This window comes from Canis lupus, chromosome 3 (assembly GCF_011100685.1).
Source record: "Canis lupus familiaris isolate Mischka breed German Shepherd chromosome 3, alternate assembly UU_Cfam_GSD_1.0, whole genome shotgun sequence".
Lineage (NCBI taxonomy): Eukaryota > Metazoa > Chordata > Mammalia > Carnivora > Canidae > Canis > Canis lupus.
Window position 1 is genome coordinate 58,334,577 of NC_049224.1, and position 17,767 is coordinate 58,352,343.

The window sequence follows — 17,767 nt, forward strand, 5'->3', positions numbered from 1 at the left end:
TGGAAGGATTGCAATATATCTTTTATTGACATGTTAGAGGTACCTAAAAAGCTCCATTACTTGCATTTTGAAATATCTTTGAGCACATTGTCAGCTTGAGACTAGAGTATAATGCCACAGAGAACCGATTCAAGCAACACACGATATGTCCAAAGCACCAACACACACAAAGGAGGAAGGTCAGACACAGCCTGCATTTTGCAAGATACTGTTTACCTGATGAAATTCTAGAATAATTGACAATGGGTTTGAACAAACAAACAAAAACTGGCTTTGGAGTGTCTAGAAACTAAACTGAATTTCCAGACTTTGAAACTTTAGGCTCCTGTTCTATAATATATTTTGATAAATATTCCAGAAAGTTAAGTGGATGGGTAATTACAACTACAGTTTGCAGCTAACTTCTGTAGTGATAGTAGTTTTCCAAAAGAAAAGCTAATCTCTGGTCTAGAAAACATAGTTGAATCTAAAGTACACTTTTAAGAAGCATCCTTGTGAGGTCTGTCAACGTGGACAAAATCACCTACTTACGCACTAACCGTGATAAAGAGTTTTGGTCGCACTGGTTTGGAACAGTCTAATCCAGCTAATGCATCATTAAACAGGGATGAAAGAAGGTTCTCTCCTGGAGACTGTCCAGAGAAAGGCCAATGGACAGGTCATAACTGATGGAGGCAGGCTGTGAGTGCCCTGAGAGCACCTGCTGTAGGCATTCGTGGGACAGACAGGTTATTCTGGATAAATAGCTATCACGTTTCATGTCTCATGTAAGCTAATTGTTATGAATGTGCCTCACTCACTATTTAGGATAAATTAGGCTTTCAAGTCTTAGCTAAAGGTTTGGGGAAATGGACATGTGCAGTGGTAGATCTACTAGCAGAGATCTAGTAGGTCTATGAGATCCCCACGACTAGATCTACTAGCAGACGTTAGTTTTCCCTGGCACTAACGACAATTGGAGTGTATGTGTGTAGCATGTGTGTGCACATGAGTGTGTATGGGTATTTAATGAGCTGCTGAGAACAATGGTTGTCTGTGTGATTCTCTCTAATGCATTGGAGAGTTGTTTCTTTGCCTGTAATCATGTCCATTTGGTAAGGACTTTTCGTGACTCAGTGGTCCCGAGAAGCATATGGATTGTCCACGCTAAACCAGGTTCCTGAGCTCTGTTTTCACTAGTTTACATGCTTTTCTTCCCCCCTGCAAAGTACAAGAGGCCACTAGCAACCCATTTGTATTTTGCCAAGAATCCTAAGGGCCCAAGTTATGAATCGATTAATCATCCTACAAAAGCACAATTCAATTGGCTTCAAGTCCATGCGAGGGCTGACCCAGCCAGACCCACACCTCCATGCAGCTTTGTTGGTCTCCACATATTTCTGCCAGATGCACTGTCAGCCTCCCAGAGCAGTGGTGATCAGCCGAGGTGATGGTGCCCCCAGGACATGTCTGATCATGTCTGGAGACGTATTTGGTTGTCACATGTAGGAGGAAGATGCTACCCGTGTCTGGTGGGTGTCAGGCCAGGGCTGCTGCAGAACCTCCTACAATGCACAGGACAGTCTCCCATAACAAAGGATTATCCAGCCTAAAATTTCAGTAGTGCCAAGGTTGAGTATGGGCCTGCCCCAACGGAATGATTAAAAAATAAATATTTGATTTATTTGTAAACATCATCAGCATTTTTGTTTGGGATAAATGTCTGGCAGATGTGGCCAAATATATTCTACTTTGCCAACATACTGAGAGCTCAGTATTATGGAATCACTGGGAGTCTCAAGGAGACACTTGAATTTTTCAGCTGGACTTTAGTCCATTTTGTGTAGGATATCATGCATCATGTGAGATGGGGAAGCCTCAGAGGTCTGAAGATGTGAATCAGAATTAGCTACCTCCCATCCACTTACTTATCCGTGCCAGGCACGGCAGCAGGCTCTCTCGGGCACACTGCACTTCACTCTCCCTTGCCCTTTCAAGGTGAAACACTGTCAACCCCCTTTTGTGATGAGGAAGTGGAGGCTTAGGAAAATCACAAAGCTGGTGAATGATGAAACAAGGATACAAACCCAAATCTCAGAGCCTTTACTCATTCCTCCTGGGATGAGATGCCCAGGGATCACCAAATTCTTCTAACCCTAGAGCAAATGTGTCTGGGCAGCAGGAAAAGAAAAGTAGATGGGAGATAACCAGGAACACCTTCATCTGAAACACAGCTACAATCCTCCAAATGTACCAAGTCTCTGCTTCCCTCCTGGGGTGAGTGCAACGTGGCTGGAGAGGGTCATTCAGGGAGGTTATTTTTACAAATCCCCTATCACGTGGAAAATTCAGGCAAAGCAGAAACTGGATTTTTCTTGAATTACCTCTACAAGAGTAGCTGAAATGACAGTCTGCACCCCTTAGCATTTTCAGGCTATATAATTCAGTCCAGTCCCCACTGCTTCTGGCCTGAGAACCACCCACTTGTGCTTTTCATCTGTATATACCCCATCATTAGTTACCGCTCTGGCTTTGGGGATCTCTCATCAAGTTTTCTTAAGAACAAGCATGAAACAGGTCTATTCTGGAAATTGTATCACATTCAACACATTCCAAATTAATGAACAGACCCTGACTGTTTTTTCACAAGCTTTCAACGCAGAGCTTGCTTCGGGGCGGGAGGGAGGCAGGACTGTCTCTCGGAGGCATCAACGAGTGTGGCACATCAGAATTTGGGGGACATGTTATGATAGTTGGGGAAGCACATCCAGATATGCGTGCGAACACAGTGTGTAACTGGGGTTTGGAAAGATCTCAAGTGTGCCGTGCTGGATGGTGCCCTACCTGCTAGAGCCCCCTGACAGGGGAGCTCACTTCTCCTTCCAACAGAGCACAGCTACCAGATTTCCTGGCTTCAGGGTTGGTTTGGAGCTTTCGCACATCCCGACAAATGTGAAAGCCTCATCTTCTTTGTAGGCACTTTATAGATTTATTACAAAGGGCATACTTTGAATATTGTTGTAGGCTCTAAGTTCTTGTCTGTCTGGCAGAGGAGAACTGAGCCTAGATCATTGTGCTTGCTGTGCTCCTTCCAAACCCCGGAGGCTTTCTTCCTTTGGAGAATTTTTTTTTTTTTTTTTGTGATGATTTCCTGTCTAGAACCCAATTATTCCAAGCTCTCTTCAAGTAAGCCCGTAAAAACCCAGAGACCATTTCAGAAAGGAAACAGCACTTTGTTCCACATCTTCCACCAGCCCTAAGGGATGAACGGGATGCACAGGGTCTGCATGGCTCTGTTGGCCAAGATTACAGAGCCTTTCATTAACTACAGTCTTTTTTCAAAACCCCTCTGAAAGCTTCTAGGTCATGATTTCTTCAAAGTCAGATAGCTGCTTCATCTGCTCCACTTGCATAGAGTGCCTCCTGAGGAGCTTCTTTTTACTTCTCAAGTCAACTCTCTTTGGTGAACTTGGCGCAACAGGAACCATGGATTTTAAGCCGCCAGCAAGTGGAGAAGGAGGTTTGCTGCTAGATCTGATATCTGGGATGGGTGGGTTCAGATTTACATTTAAAGGCGGGAGGAAGCCGGGCCTGGTGTGCGAAATTCGATCCAGCAGCAGAGTTCCAGAACCTCGCCTCTCCAGAAGATGCGGTGGTCTGCGGCGTGCTGAGCTGGGGGACGTGCTGGGTGCAGCGTCCAGGGACTCCCTTGAGCCATGGAAGAGGGCCAGGTGGGAGCCGTTGAGCCTCTTCCTGTCCAAGGGTCCTTTGCTTGGCTCTAGGGACACAGAGCTGAGCTGCTCCGCTGCTGCCTGTAAATCTAAGTCATGCAGGTCATTCTCTAGCCATTTGAGGGACACTGAATCTTTGAGAGCGGGGGACCCTGTGGCACTGACACCAGCCTTCTCCTGGTCGATGGGGAGAGTTCCTCTTCGGGCCAGGCGAGGGTGGGAAGCCTGGCCCTTCTCATAGACTGCCTTCCAGGATGCTGGTGCCGGGGAGGCTGGGATCTTGAGAACCTGCTCTGTGACTGTGGGAAAGAGGGTGGGGTCTTTGCCATCGATACTGTTGGTTCTGGAGAGCGGCCCCCTTTTGGGGAAGGACATATCACTAATGCTCTTGATGACCTCACCATCTGCGCTAGCACCGTAGGTCTCATCCTGACGCGTGTTGGCAGCCAGCACGGACGGCGCGATCAGACCCCAGGGTTCAGACTGGAGCCTCTTCAGTTGGGGCAGGCGGGCCCTCTTGGGGTTCCCTGCTTTCCTGGTGGGTGACCCAGGCTCATTCAGAGCCTTGGCAGTGTTGCAACTACTCAGATGCCCTGTTTGGAGGCTGAAGAAATCATCTTCCCTCTCACTGGGTGGAGAGCCCAGGCCTGGGGCTTTCAGTTCAATATCCGAGGGCGACATGCACAGTGGAGGTGGCTGTCGGTCTTCCACTTTGGGTGAAGGAGGGACATTGAGATACTGTTTGGTGGTTTTCGTGCCTGATGATGATTTATCTGTCGTTATAATAATCACCTCCTTCCCTTTGGCTTTGCAGGCGTCGAGCAGGTGTTTCAGGGCGTCTTTGTCATCTGCATTTATGGCGTAGACCAGCGCTGAAGCCCCAGTGCGGTCCTCAAGGCTGGGATCAGCTCCGTTCTCCAGGAGCAAGGAGACCACTTCTCCGCCAGCCCCCCTGATGCAGGCATGGATAAGAGCTGTCTTGCCAGACTTATCCTGGATATTGGGGTCAGCCCTCTGGTCCAGCAGGTACTTCACCATCTTGGACTTGCTGATGCTCTGCTGGTCCACATGTTTGGTGATGCAGGCCACCATGAGAGCCGTCTCCCCTTTGTCATTGCTTTCGTTGATATAAGCGCCCCCCTCCAGGAGGAGCCTGGTCAGCCTGAGCCTCCCCAGCCACACAGCCTTTAGAAGCGAGTTTCCATCAGTCCTCAGCTCTGTGTCGTCATCCATCCTACTGGCGCCAGCGCCTTGGGGCCACCGTGGCGATCAGACCTAGCGAGGGAAGAAGAGAGAAAGAGTGTCGTGTGTTCTGGAGGTGATCTGAGTGGTGCGGCTATTACAGGGCTGGATGCGGTCAAACCCCAGCTGATCCTGAGTGATGCTACCTTGGCCAGGTGACCTGGCTTGTCTGCATCCTTTTCTTCATCTGTACTGCGTGAGGGCTGGAAGGGTGGCAGGTGCTATAGAGCCAGCATGGATATCAAATGAGAGCACACACAGAAAACCCTTAAGCACAGTAAAGCAGCTGACACAATGCTACACCTAGTAACCAGGACAAGCTGCCGTCACTGGGCTATCTACTCCATACTTACCTCAGTTGTCGTATAGGAAACTTTGCTTCGTGCCCGTAGGCACCACTGGCATCAAGTCCCACAAGGAAAGGTGTGTGTCTCCCTTGTTTGCTCTGCAGCCCCAACATCTAGCAGCGATTTGCACATCATGTCACCTCGTAAATGATTGTCTACTGCATTGTTCTTCCAGCAGGAAACACACCAGAATGGTAATGGAATTATGGGCAGCCTTCATCTTCTTTTTGCTGTACTTCCTAAAATAAGTGTGCATTACCACTGTAACAGGGGAGAAATCAGGAAAAAAAAATCATTATAAGGCAAAATCAGAAAAAAAAAATCATTACAGAGCTACCCCTATCTGGGTAGTAGTCTCTGCTCTTCCAGCAGATGTCAGAATCCTCCTCATCCTCCTCCCAGTCTTCCAGAATGATGCCACACCACATCCTTCCCATAAACAGGTATAGAGCAGAGGACCAATGGATTGCACGCCTGCCTGCACAGGAACTTCCTCAACCTAGCCTGTCAAAGCTAGGTTTTCTGGTCTGGCTGTCCCCATGTCCATCACCCACTTCCTGCACCTGGAGCCTCCAAACTGGGTGTTACTCGAGAGGACTCCCACAGATAAGTAGAGGTGGGGGCCCGGGCACTGGCACCCCTGCCAGCCCATGGGTCCCTCCCTGGCCCCTACCTGTGCCATCACAGCCCCTCCCCGTGGACCCTGTGCCCCCTGGGTCCTGCTGAGCAAACAGCCACAGCTCTGCCCCCCACCTTACCACCCCAAGCATTACTGATCAGTTTATGATCCTCTATTAAATTGGAAGTCAGGAGCCTTTCCTGGCTGAAGCTGAGAGATGGATACATAGCCTTTATACATTTGTAATGCATTAATAGATACTTGCTATTTTTTAAAAGCCCAAACCACATTTAATTATGTGAAGAATGGAGATCCCTGGGTGGTTCAGTGGTTTAACACCTGCCTTTGGTCCAGGGCGTGATCCTGGAGACCCGGGATCGAGTCTGTCAGGCTCCCTGCATGGAGCCCGCTTCTCCCTCTGCCTGTGTCTCTGCCTCTCTTACTCTCCTCGTCTCTCATGAATAAATAAATAAAACATTTAAAAAATAATAATTATGTGAAGAAGAGCTCTCCTTATGCTTGCGTGTGAACACACACACACATGCCACACACACACACACACACACACACACACTTGCCTCCTTGAAGCCACTGTCTTCAGAAGCGACTATGTCTAAAGGTCTAAGGAAGCATTGTTCTAAGAGCTACATCTCAGCAGGATCTTGTTGCAGTTCTGTTTGTGTTCCCAGGAGATCTTTTCTGGAAATGTTTCCACCCAGGGACCACATGCTGTTAATTATGTGTGCAAGTCTATGTCTTCCTATCTCTCTGCTTCCTCCTTCTAAAGGTTCCTGCTGACCTGTGGATGTGTGTGCAGTGTGAGTGTGCACACATATGTGCGTATGTGAGTGTGTGCACATGTGTGTGTGTACACATGTATGTGTGTGCGTGTGCATGTGGGGTATGTGCACATGTGAGTGTGGGTGTCTGCACACATGTGGGTGTGTGCATGTGTATACATGCATGTGTGCTCTCATGTGGATTACATGGGTGTGTACACGCATTTGGGTGTGCACATATGTGAGTGGTTGTGCATGTGCTCCCGTGTGTGTGTGTGCACAAATGTGGGGTGTGTGTGGATATGCAGTGTGCGTTCATGTGGGTATGCACACACATGGATGTGAGGGGTGTGCATGTGGATGTGCATGCATGTGGGGGGTGTGGATGTGTGTGCACATGTGAGTGTGTACATGTATGTGCACACGTGGGGTGCATGTGTGTGGGAGTGTGTGTGCACATGTGGATGTGGGTATCATGTGGGGGTGCACGCGTGTGTGAGTGTAAATGGATGTGGGGGTATGCACACATGTGGATATGTGCTCATGTGTGGATTCTGAGGGTGTGTGCACATGAGTGTGCACACATGTGGGTATGGGTGTGTGTGCTCATGTGTGCATGTGTGCTCACATGTGGATGTGTGTGCACATGTGGGTGTGGGAGTGTGTTCATGTGGGTGTGTGCGCACGTGTGGATATGGAGGGTATGAGCGTGGGTGTGTGTGCCCATGAGGCATGGCCTCTCTTCTGTTTCCACCATCACCATTCCTCTCTGGTCCCACACAAACAGATCACTTTCCTGAGGTCTTCCGTGTTAGGGGTGCCCTCCCTGCACTCTGGACACCTGAAGCAGGGTTTCCACACGTAGGCGAAGGAGCGGAAGCAGCCAGGAGCAGGTCGCCTCTGCTCTGTCTCCTGCCCCCTGTCTGTGGCCCAGCCTCCCTGGCACCACCCACTGCGGCTCCTGCCCCCCCAACACACACACTGTGGACCTCAAATCTGGCTGCTTCTCACATGCCCGACTTTGTCCCTTGTAGCCCTCTTCATGTTTCTAAATGTAAGGCCTCCCTGACCTTTAATTATTCATCAGCCTGCAAACCTCAGCTCAAATGTTACTTCCTTTTTAATCAGGAGGAGACTAGGTGGAGATGGAAGCGGGAGGGCGGCATGAGATTACCACTGACTCACACCCAGGCTATGGAAACAACTCCCACAAATCACTTCCTCCAAAAGAGGATGCACAAATGGCCAGTAAGCACATAAAAAGGTGCTCAGCCTCATTAGTAGTCAAAGAAAATCAAATTAAAGCACAATGAGATAGCACCACACCTGGTGTCTAACTCAGCGGGGCCGAAAACCAGACCAGGGATGGACGAGGGTAGAAGGCAACAGGAGCCCGCAGCCGGGGCACAGACCAGCCCTCCAACCCCTGTAATTCCCTGCCTGCACTTCCACTTCTGGTAGATTGAAAAGCTTGGCCACAGAGTCCCCCCACCCCTGCCTGTACCCCGTGTGCAAGGAGATACTGGCCCTCCTCCCGTCAAGAGGAGGAGTCGGCGTGTGACCTGCTTCGACCAATAAAATGCAGCCAGAGTGACTTTCAGGCAAGGCCTCTGTGGATCTGACAGCTTCCAGTGTGCTGTCTGGAGCCAAGCTGCCTCAGACAGATGTGTCAGCTGTCCTGCAGAAAGGACACAGGGAGCCCCAGCTGACCACCCCGGCTGACCACCACCCTGTGACCCACCAGCCAGCCCCCAGCTAGTTACAGCTGCGGGAGGGAACCCAGGTGGGGGCAGTAGAAGTTTCCAGAACCTAGTCCAAACTGCAGAAATATGCATGAATAAATGGTTATTGTTTTAAGCCTTTCATTTTGGGAAGGTTTGTTCATATCAGCAAATTACCAATAAATCTGTATAGCCACACATATATGAAAATGTTCCCAGCAGCGCTATTCATAAAAAATAAAACCTAGAAACAGCCCCCCAAGAAGAAAATGAAGAAACGGTAGTATATTCACACGCTGGAGTGCTTTACTACATCTTTGCATTCTCGCTCTTTCTCACACTCACACACAGCACGCAGACTCTTACCCACACACACAACAGAGACACACAGCCCACACTCACAACACAACACAAGAAAAGCTGGATGCTGCATGGGCTCCTAGATACTTCGCAAGCTTCTTTGCTGAGCATTGGCTTGTTAATCTCCTGGGCAATGTCCTCCCCAGAGCACTGAGCCCCTTGCCCCCTCCGAGCCCCCAAGGGAGAAATGAGGTCTTCTCTCCCTCATCAGTTGTGCCACAGTTGAAAGAAGAATAAAGGAAAAGTCAAAGGGAAGGAGGAAGAGACAGGAAACGGAGGGTGGAGAGGACATGAGGATGGAGTCGAGTGATCCCTCTGTGGCACATGCTCGGGGCAATCCCAACCTTCCAGAGTACTCCAAAGTCCAGGGTAGGGAAGGAAGGAGGAAGGGCGAGAGGGAACAGGACGGGATATCTAGCTCTTCCTTCACTTGGAATGAGGGGTCACCTGCTGTCCTGAGCTAGGGCCTCGTCCCAAATCCTAGCTCCTAAGGAGATAACAGAATGCAGACAAAGCATTGGGTTGTTTCCCAGCCCATCCATGGGCACAACACCCTCTGTGTGCAGGGAGGATTTTTCTCTTTGTCCACAACCATTTTTCCACTGTGAGCCTTGCAACTGGCATTCCTGAATGACAAAAATGCAAGAGCTTTGAGTGAGGACAGAGTTGGACCCTGAGCTGACCCTTGCAGCACTGATCCGAGGCCAGCTGACTGGAGTCCTGCCATTCACTTTTCTGCCTCCCCCAGACCGACAAGGTCACGTTGACCTATCCATCTCAGAGTGGTGGCCACTCACCTGGCTTTCCCATCGTCATGGCCTCAGATCAGTGCTACAGGGGGCAGGTGGCCCGAGCCCCTGGTTTCAACTGATCAGGAGCCATGGTTTCCCCAGTGAGGCCACTGGGCACAGAAGTGGGGGCAAGTTAACCTTTTCTAGAGCAGACATTGACTAGTAGGGGGCAGGGTAGGAAGGAGATGTCAGGCAGTCTCCTCTCCCTTTCTTCCCCCCAGAGCCTGTGGGCAGTGGGTTTCAAGGATTTGGGCGGGATGTGGTAGAGGATCTGATTTCCACAAGACTGAGCTCTCAGTGAGCTTGTTGTCGGGCGCGGCTGGCTCCATGTCCCCCTTCTATTGGCTCCTCCTCCCTCTTCACTCTACTTTTCATTCTCCTCACTCCTACTCCCCAGGGTTTGATATCCCCATAAAGAGCTGATAAACTGGCATGTTTTTATTTAGGAAACTTGAATTAATTTCTATCACTTATAATAAAGCAAACCATGACTGACACCCTGGCATTACTTGCTCATCCATCCATCCATCCATTCATCCATTCACCATCAAATATATACTGGGTGTCAGTATACATGCTCAACATTAAGGACAAAGGAATGTGTAGAAGTCAGATTTGGAAGAGTCTGGCCAGAGGCTGGAGGTCACTAGGAGCCTCTGAGGGATGAAGAGGGTCAGAGGCACCAGTTCAAGGAGGTCAAGGAAGCATCGCGCGGGAGAGGAATTCTAAAGGTAGATTTGAATAGTGAGCCGCTGGATGGTGGGTCAACCAAGATCAAATGTATGTTGATTTGGGAATTTATCTCCCATTGTGCACAGTAGAGAAAGAATGTGAGGAGCACCGGACACAGGAAAGATCAGATGCCTTCATGGTTCCTCAGATCACCGGCGGAAGGAAGCAATTCTGACTGGACAGAGCTGACATGTGCCCAGAATTTTGAAACCCCAAGCGTTTCAACTGCTAGGCATCATGTTTTAAAATTAGCAACCCCAAAGTGGGTTTTTTTCACATGTTTCAGAAACAGAGTTAAGTGAGAAGTAAGCAAAATTTGGGGCGCCTGGGTGGCTCAGTGGTTGAGCGTCTGCCTTTGGCTCAGGGCATGATCCTGGGGTCCTAAGATCAAGTCCTGCATAGGGCTCCCCACAGGGAGCCTGCTTCTCCCTCTGCCTGTGTCTCTGCCTCTCTTGTGTGTCTCCCATGAATAAATAAGTACAATCTTAAAAAAGTGAGCAAAACTTTCTGGGTTCCTTCCCTGCTCCCTGCCCCCCCGCCACCCCTCCGCTCAGGGTAGTTTCCTCCCTCCCTCAACCACAGCACAATGGACCGAACACACCTCCCAGAAGCCCAGGGACTGTAAGAGAAACACTGAAAACTAAAACATCACCAACACCAAAAAAAAACAAATCAATGCTTTCCCTGATGAAGTGGGTGGGTGGAAGCAGTTGCCTGTTTTGTCCAGATACCCTTGCATTATTTTACTGTCCACAAAATTGTGAAAGTCTAAGACTTTTGAAGCTGCGAGGAGCCATCTTGTTCAATTGTTCCCAGTTTAGAAATAGGGAATTTAAAGACAGAGTCTTTTATCTTGCTGAATGCAAGCTCTTGCGCCTCTGCACATCTTTAGCCTGAGCAGCGTAGATCAAGGCTGTACAATAAAGGGCTGGGGGCCAAGTGTGGCCCCCAGGGACATCTTGCTTGACTGGCACCATGTTTTAATTTTTTTAATTTGAAGGTTTTAAGATGCATCATTCATTGTTCAGTTTGGCAAAGGCCCTGCCATTCTCTGTAGTCTTACCACTGGCCTGATTCACACATTCAGGCCATTTACCTCTGCAGAGATGTGGTTTTATGACACTAGATATAAAGTCAAATACTTGAGGGTGCCTGGGGGGCTCCGTCTGTGAAGTGTCTGCCTTTGGCTCAGGTCATGATTCCAAGGTCTTGGGATAGAGTCCTACATCGGGCTCCCTGCTCTGCGGGGAGTCTGCAGCTCCCCCTGCTTGTGCTCTCTCCACCCACCCCCTCTCTCAAATAAATAAATAAAATAGTTTTTTTTTTTAAGTAAAATACTTGGAATACAAGTCATGATGCTTCATTTTTCCCATCACTTCCTAGATTCTTCTGTCTAGAGGTTTGTTAGGAGGATCCAGTGAGCTAATAGATGCAAAAGCCCTTTTCATAAACTTTAAAGTATGGTTTGCTTCTGTGAGCCATTATAAACTAGGTAATCAACAATTACTTCAGTGCGGGGATCCCTGGGTGGCTCAGAGGTTCAGCGCCTGCCTTCGGCCCAGGGCATGATTCTGGAGACCCGAGACTGAGTCCCACATCAGGCTCCCTGCATGGAGCCTGCTTCTCCCTCTGCCTGTGTCTCTGCCTCTCGCTCTCTCTGTGTCTCTCATGAATAAATAAATAAAATCTTTAAAAAAAATTACTTCAGTGCAAATAAAATACCATCTGCTTAATCTCTTCTTCCTTGAGTCATGGGGCATCAGATTTCCAGTTAAACTCCCTGTTTGGCACCAAGATAAATCAGAGGCTTGAGGCATTGCATTCATTTGTGTTTGACCCCAGTGGAAAAATGATGCAAAAGGAGGAAGGCCAACTGAGTCCTGCAAACGTCTACATAGTGCCTCATGTTCCCAAGAAAGGGACTGGAAATACACAGAACTGTACTCAGTGCCCCAGAGCAAGTCTCTAGGACTTTCTAATGCACATGCTTTGTATTCATCTTACTTCTGGTTATGGCCTTAATCTTGTTGCTTGCCTACTTTCTCAACTTCCTCCTCCTCCTTTCCTCCTCTTCCTCTCCCTCCCCCTCCTCCTTCTCCCCTTTATCCTTCCCCCCCTCTTCTTCCTCTTCTGTTGTTGCTGAAGGACGAGTTCAATGCAGTGGTAGTCTCAGGGAGATAAGCATATGGCTGTTCTTATGTTTGCACACATAAGTTTGCACACAATTAAATCTTAATGAATCTCAACTACTTCTGATATGTGTCAACCTAACACCTTGTGGATCTTTATAAATTGCTTTAAAGTCTTTGTAGAGGGGCATTTGGGTAGCTCAGTCAGTTAAGCATCTGCCTTCGGCTGGGGTCATGGTCCCAGGGTCCTGGGATGGAGCCCTACATTGGGTTCCCTGCTCGGCGGGGAGTTTGTTTCTCCTTCTGCCTCTGTCTGCTGTTCCCCCTGCTTGTGGTCACTTGCTCTCTCTCTCTCTCTCTCTCAAATAAATAAATAAAATCTTTAAAACAAGTCTTTGTGGAACAAAATAAAATGGACTCAATGAGCATGCATTCGGTTAATCTATATGAATTTGCTGTTTCTGTAGGTCAAACAGTGGTTTAAAAATCACTTTTCTTTCACATGGTTTGTCCTGATATTTATGTGTTTCTCTAAATGGACCCTAGTTCTGTAATTGTTCCACAGTCTGAGCTCCCAAGGATGGACAACTGTGGCAGAAAGATTCCAGAGTAGAGAGGCAGGTGACCTGGATTCTAATCTCAGCCCCCAGCTACTAGGTAGCTGTGGAGCTGCTGGCAAGCATCATTTTGCCAAAGAACTTCAGTTTTGCCTTATAAGATTGTTATGAGGGTCAAATGTAGGCAATATGTGAACACTCCCTACAAAGTCCTGTAAATAAGGAATTATTATGTTGAATTAAACTCATCCAGGATCCTCCCTCTGAACCCTCCCACTGGGGTGCCCAGCACCCACCCCAGTGCCACTGCCATTCATCACCCACCCTCTTCCTCTTCCAATCACCTGCTCCTCCCTTTCTGGCCTCCACTTCCCAACCACAGTCTGCAGTTTGCAGAGTTTTCCCACATCCATGATCTCTTCGATCATCTTCCTCAGCACTCTTGCAAAGGAAGCATTATTATCCTAATTTTACAGGCACTGAGCCTGAAGTTCAGACAGGTTGGGTGATTTTGCCCAAGAGCACACGTTCGTAAGTGGTACAGCTTTGGTTCAAACTCTGCTCCTCTGAACCCAAGCCCGGAGCTTTCAGGAGGGAATTTCACCCACTCAGGCACACCTCCCCAGGACCGCAGCCCCTGGTGGGGTTTACAGGTGCGGGACAGCACTAGCCGGTTGTATAGAATGGGAAGGGCTACTGAGCCTCTCTTGCTGCGGTTTTCCATCGATCGATCGATGGAAGATAATAGCACCCAAGCTCGCCGCGGGCTGTGCGTAACAAGAGCAGAACGCATGGAGAGCGCTTAGCACAGGGCCCTGGCGCAGAGGAGCGCTCAAAAAATACTAGATTTTGGAGGAGTTTGGGTACGCCTTTCAAAATGCAGGAGGCCACACCGTTCCGGAGTAGCATTCGCGGAAGCGTGGGGATGTTTTATACTCCGCCTCTTCCTTCCGCAGCCACGGGAAGCAGTCAGAGGCGGATCAGAAGCTGAGCTCCACGTTAGCGTTAGCGATTCAGGAGGAGTCCCTTCTCCGGGGCCTTCGGGCGGCGATGCGCAGCGGGTCCCGGCGGCGGGGAGCGGGGCGCAGGGCGCGGGGCGCGGGGAGCCCGGGGCTCAGCGCGATGCTGGCGCTGTCCGAGGTGCTGGACGCCGGCGGTGAGCGCTCCGGGGCCGCCGCTGTCCGCGGGCATCTCCGCGAAGGCCAAGCGTGGCGTCAGGTGCAAGCAGCGCGGTAAGTGCTTCTCCATCACTGCTTTGAAACGCTCACATTCAAACTCTTTACGATTTCTCAAACGTGTTCCGGATCATAACCTCTCATAACCCGATCCTCACAGGTTTCTGCAAAAATGTAGGCTTTGCTCCCCCTTCAGTCCTTGCAGGAATTCAGACGCCTATCACCCAGCACCACTCCGCAACCATTTCCTACAAAAACCCAGGCCCCTACGCATCTCACCCCCACGCGTCAGTGCAAAAATGAGAAAAAATGTAAATCTATCTTCCACACCCTTCACCCACAATTTCCTGTGATAAAAGCAGCCTCTCCCAGCCTCCCACTCCTGCCTGGGCTAAACATCGTGGACTTACTTCTCGGGAGCTCAAGATCCCTCCCACCGGCTGCAGCGGGGGGGAGACCCTTGGGGTGCTCTTACCTGGCGGAGACGCTCACCGAACCAGGCCACCTGAGCGCAGACCACCGGTAGGGTCATTACTCCAAAAGCAAAGTCCAGGGTCACCTGGCATTCCCGCCCTCGGCTTCAAGCTGGTTCCCCAAGGGCACTGCCAGGCTGAAAGCGCCGGGAGCTGGGATGACTCCGGCCTCGTGGGTCCTGTGACTTGCCCAGAACTTGGTCAAATAAAACCTCTGCGTCAGTGCCTTTCTGATCCCTCCCTGGCTCCGCCAAGTTCGAGTGAGAACAAGAGAGTTCTCTCTCTCTTTTTTTTTAAGGGAAACAAGGAGGCGTGGAAGAGGAGAGCTGCGCGCAGTTCAGTCTTGCAGGTCTCCTGCGCCCCGCGCTCCGCGCTCTGCTCGGTCCCGGGCCGGGCCGAGGGCTGACTGGCGGCTCCAGGTCTCCAGCCGCGGCACTGGCTGGCAGGCTGCGTGGGGTGTGTGCCTGGGAGGAGCGAGCACCGCGGGGGCAGCGGGGGCGGGGAGAGGCGTCCGCGCCCCGCCCGCACCCGCACCCGCACCCCAGAGCAGGGTCAGCCTGGCCACACAACCCAGCCTGAGCTGGCGGTGAGGGTGGGGGGCCAAGGGTGGGCGCGGCGCCCCGGGGCAGGAGCAGGGCCGGCGCCCCCCCCTGCCCCCCCAGTCTACGCCACACGTGCGGACGCAACTCAGGATTCGAACTTGCGTCTCCTCTGCTGTCCACGTGGCCCTGCCTTGCTCGGGTTTCCTCCTCCGCCAAACTCCCCCAATCCAGAATGTTCGTCCACAGCGTGGAAGGGAGAGGAAGGGTGGAGGAGGGCAGGGCAGGAGACCTTCCAGCCGCCCCCCACCCGGGGCCCTGCATGTACAAACCACTGTCCTACTGTACAGACCCTCCAGGTGGGGGGAACCTTCCAGCCCCCCACCCCGGGGAGCCCAGCATATACCAACCACTGCCCTGCTGTATAGCCCGTCCAGGTAAACATGCACACGGGGTCCTTTTTCCTAAGAAAGAATTGACTCCTACTTCTAAGATCAATTTTAATTATTTAGGTTTTCCTACAAAATTGTCCATCTCATTTAGAATTTCGAATTCACAGGCACAAGATTACAATGAGCATTAGCTTTTAATTTTTCATCTCCTCTAATCTGTTCTTACATTCCCTTTTCATTCCTGATATTGTTGCATTTCCCTCCTCTTATTTTTGGTGTTTATGTGTAACGTTACTTTGCCATCATCAAATTATATGATCTATGTAATTTCTATTTTGTTGCCTGTTAAATGACCAATTTAAACTCAAAAACCATTTTTCCTCTTACTCAATGAAAGAAAAAAATGAACATTCTGTGTTTTGGGGTATAAACATACAAATACACCTGTAAAGTTAGTTGCATGTTGTTACCATCTGTATCTTCACTAGTGTATTGGTTAAGAGCAGAGTCTGCATGCATTTAAATTCTAATCAGCCACTTACCAGCCACAGATTTCTGGTGAGTCACTAAACTGGCCGGTACCTCAGTTTCCACCTCCATAAAATGGAATGAATAATAGCATCTATTGCAGATAGTAGCTACATTTACGGTGAGCATAGCATAAGGTAACTATAAACTTGTTGAATCGTGTCATACACTTGAAGCTAATGTAACATTGCGTGTCAGGTAGGATCTGTTTCCTGGGACCAGAGAGAAGGGAACTGGGTTAACACATGTGCAGTGTTAGTGCCACTGCCTGGTCAGGGCAAGCACTGTATAAGTCTTAGCTATGTGCATCTATCTGGTCCATTAATATCCAAAGTAAGCTGTTAAAGTGTTTCAGGATGCTCGGATTCATTTATTCAAGAAAAATTTATTGAGTTTGGGCTGTGTGACCAGATCTGCATTTTTGGGGGATGTGCTGGAGATTCAGCTGTGAACAAGAAAGACAAGTTCTCTGCTTTCATGGTGGGACCTTCTGAACATCTATATTTGTCAGCATCTCTTTGGGTGTGTTAGCGTACGTGTGAATCAGTGTTCTGCTGTTGCATCCTACCTGTTTCATGCAAGAGAACATGGGTAAATATTTTACAGCCTCTTCCAAATCTGCCTTCCAGTAGAATCTCAGTCCCTTCCCCAGAGATGGACCCATATGCTAGACCCATTTGATTAATAACAACTATATTTTTCAAAAATAATCATGACTAATAGTAGCAATAAGGAGTTTTAAATCCTTACTGTTGTCAATACCTTCTAGCCATAGACCTCGAGGAACACACCAATTATTATATTATCATTATTATTATTATTACTTGTTGCAGCAAGGGAGAATGCACACCATGGGAAATAGTAGGCACCTCAGTAAGAAGGTGTTAGAATGTGTTAGAGTTAAGGCTCTGGTTGGGAGATTTGGGGAAGGGTTCGCTCCACTCGTAACAGAGGAGAATCACATCAGATGGTATTCTAACACCACGAAGAAAATTATGAAGTGACCCTTGGTGCCCTGCTTCTCGTGCACTCTGTTTTTGTTTTTCTATTTTTTTAGAGGCAGTTGGCATATAACCTATTAGTTTCAGATATACAACATAATGATTCAGTATTTGTATGTATATATTGTAAAATGATCACCATGGTAAGTCTGGTTAACATCCATCACCGTCAGGTTAGAATTTTGTTCTTGTGATGACAACCTTTAAGATCTACTCTCTTTGCAACTTTCAAATATACAATATAGTACCTATTCTTAACCATAGTCATCATGCTATACCTTACATTCCCATGGCTTATTTACTTACCCTTCTTCCGTCTTGCCTGCCTCTCCATCCGCCTCCGGTAACCACCCATCTCTTCTCAGTGCCCACCCAATACACACCCTGCTCTAAGCCAGGGGAGGGATAGTGCTTGTCTCTTGTTCCTGAGCAGTTTCCCTGCACAGAGCATATTTCCAGCCAGTCATTGTCCTTAGGGAAGACAGACTCAGAGGTCACTACTGAGTGGCTTAGCTAGTGCTCTTAGCAAGAAGCCGAAAGTCATTTGAGTCACAGTCTTTCCACACTCTGGGAAGCTATGTTCAAGAGCCATGAGGTGCTTTCCTGAGATCACACAGCACATTAGTTCTAGGCTACCTGGCCTCTTGGGATCAGCTTCGTGGGACTGGATGT

At 49.2% G+C, this 17,767-nt stretch overlaps 1 protein-coding gene and 1 long non-coding RNA gene across 3 annotated transcripts in view; one reads left to right on the top strand and one right to left on the bottom strand.

The window, feature by feature from the left end:
- Positions 1 to 15,091, bottom strand: ANKRD34C (ankyrin repeat domain 34C). Its single transcript, XM_038533031.1, has 3 exons — positions 14,638 to 15,091; positions 5,306 to 5,560; positions 1 to 4,985 (listed from the first exon to the last, which is right to left on the bottom strand). The coding sequence occupies exon 3, from the start codon at positions 4,941 to 4,943 to the stop codon at positions 3,339 to 3,341; it is 1,605 nt and encodes a 534-aa protein (XP_038388959.1). The 5' UTR covers positions 4,944 to 4,985; positions 5,306 to 5,560; positions 14,638 to 15,091; the 3' UTR covers positions 1 to 3,338.
- Positions 14,043 to 17,767, top strand: part of LOC102156518 — a 14,325-nt gene continuing 10,600 nt past the window's right edge. Inside the window, exon 1 of one of the 2 annotated variants that reach the window (XR_005357136.1) lies at positions 14,043 to 14,219. This is a non-coding gene — a long non-coding RNA (uncharacterized LOC102156518). The remainder of the gene's footprint in view (positions 14,220 to 17,767) is intronic. The other variant, XR_005357137.1, reaches the window with a different exon arrangement.

Excerpts from the sequence above, each read along its gene's own strand:
- ANKRD34C (XM_038533031.1), bottom strand. The coding sequence starts at position 4,943 with ATGGATGACGACACAGAGCTGAGGACTGATGGAAACTCGCTTCTAAAG.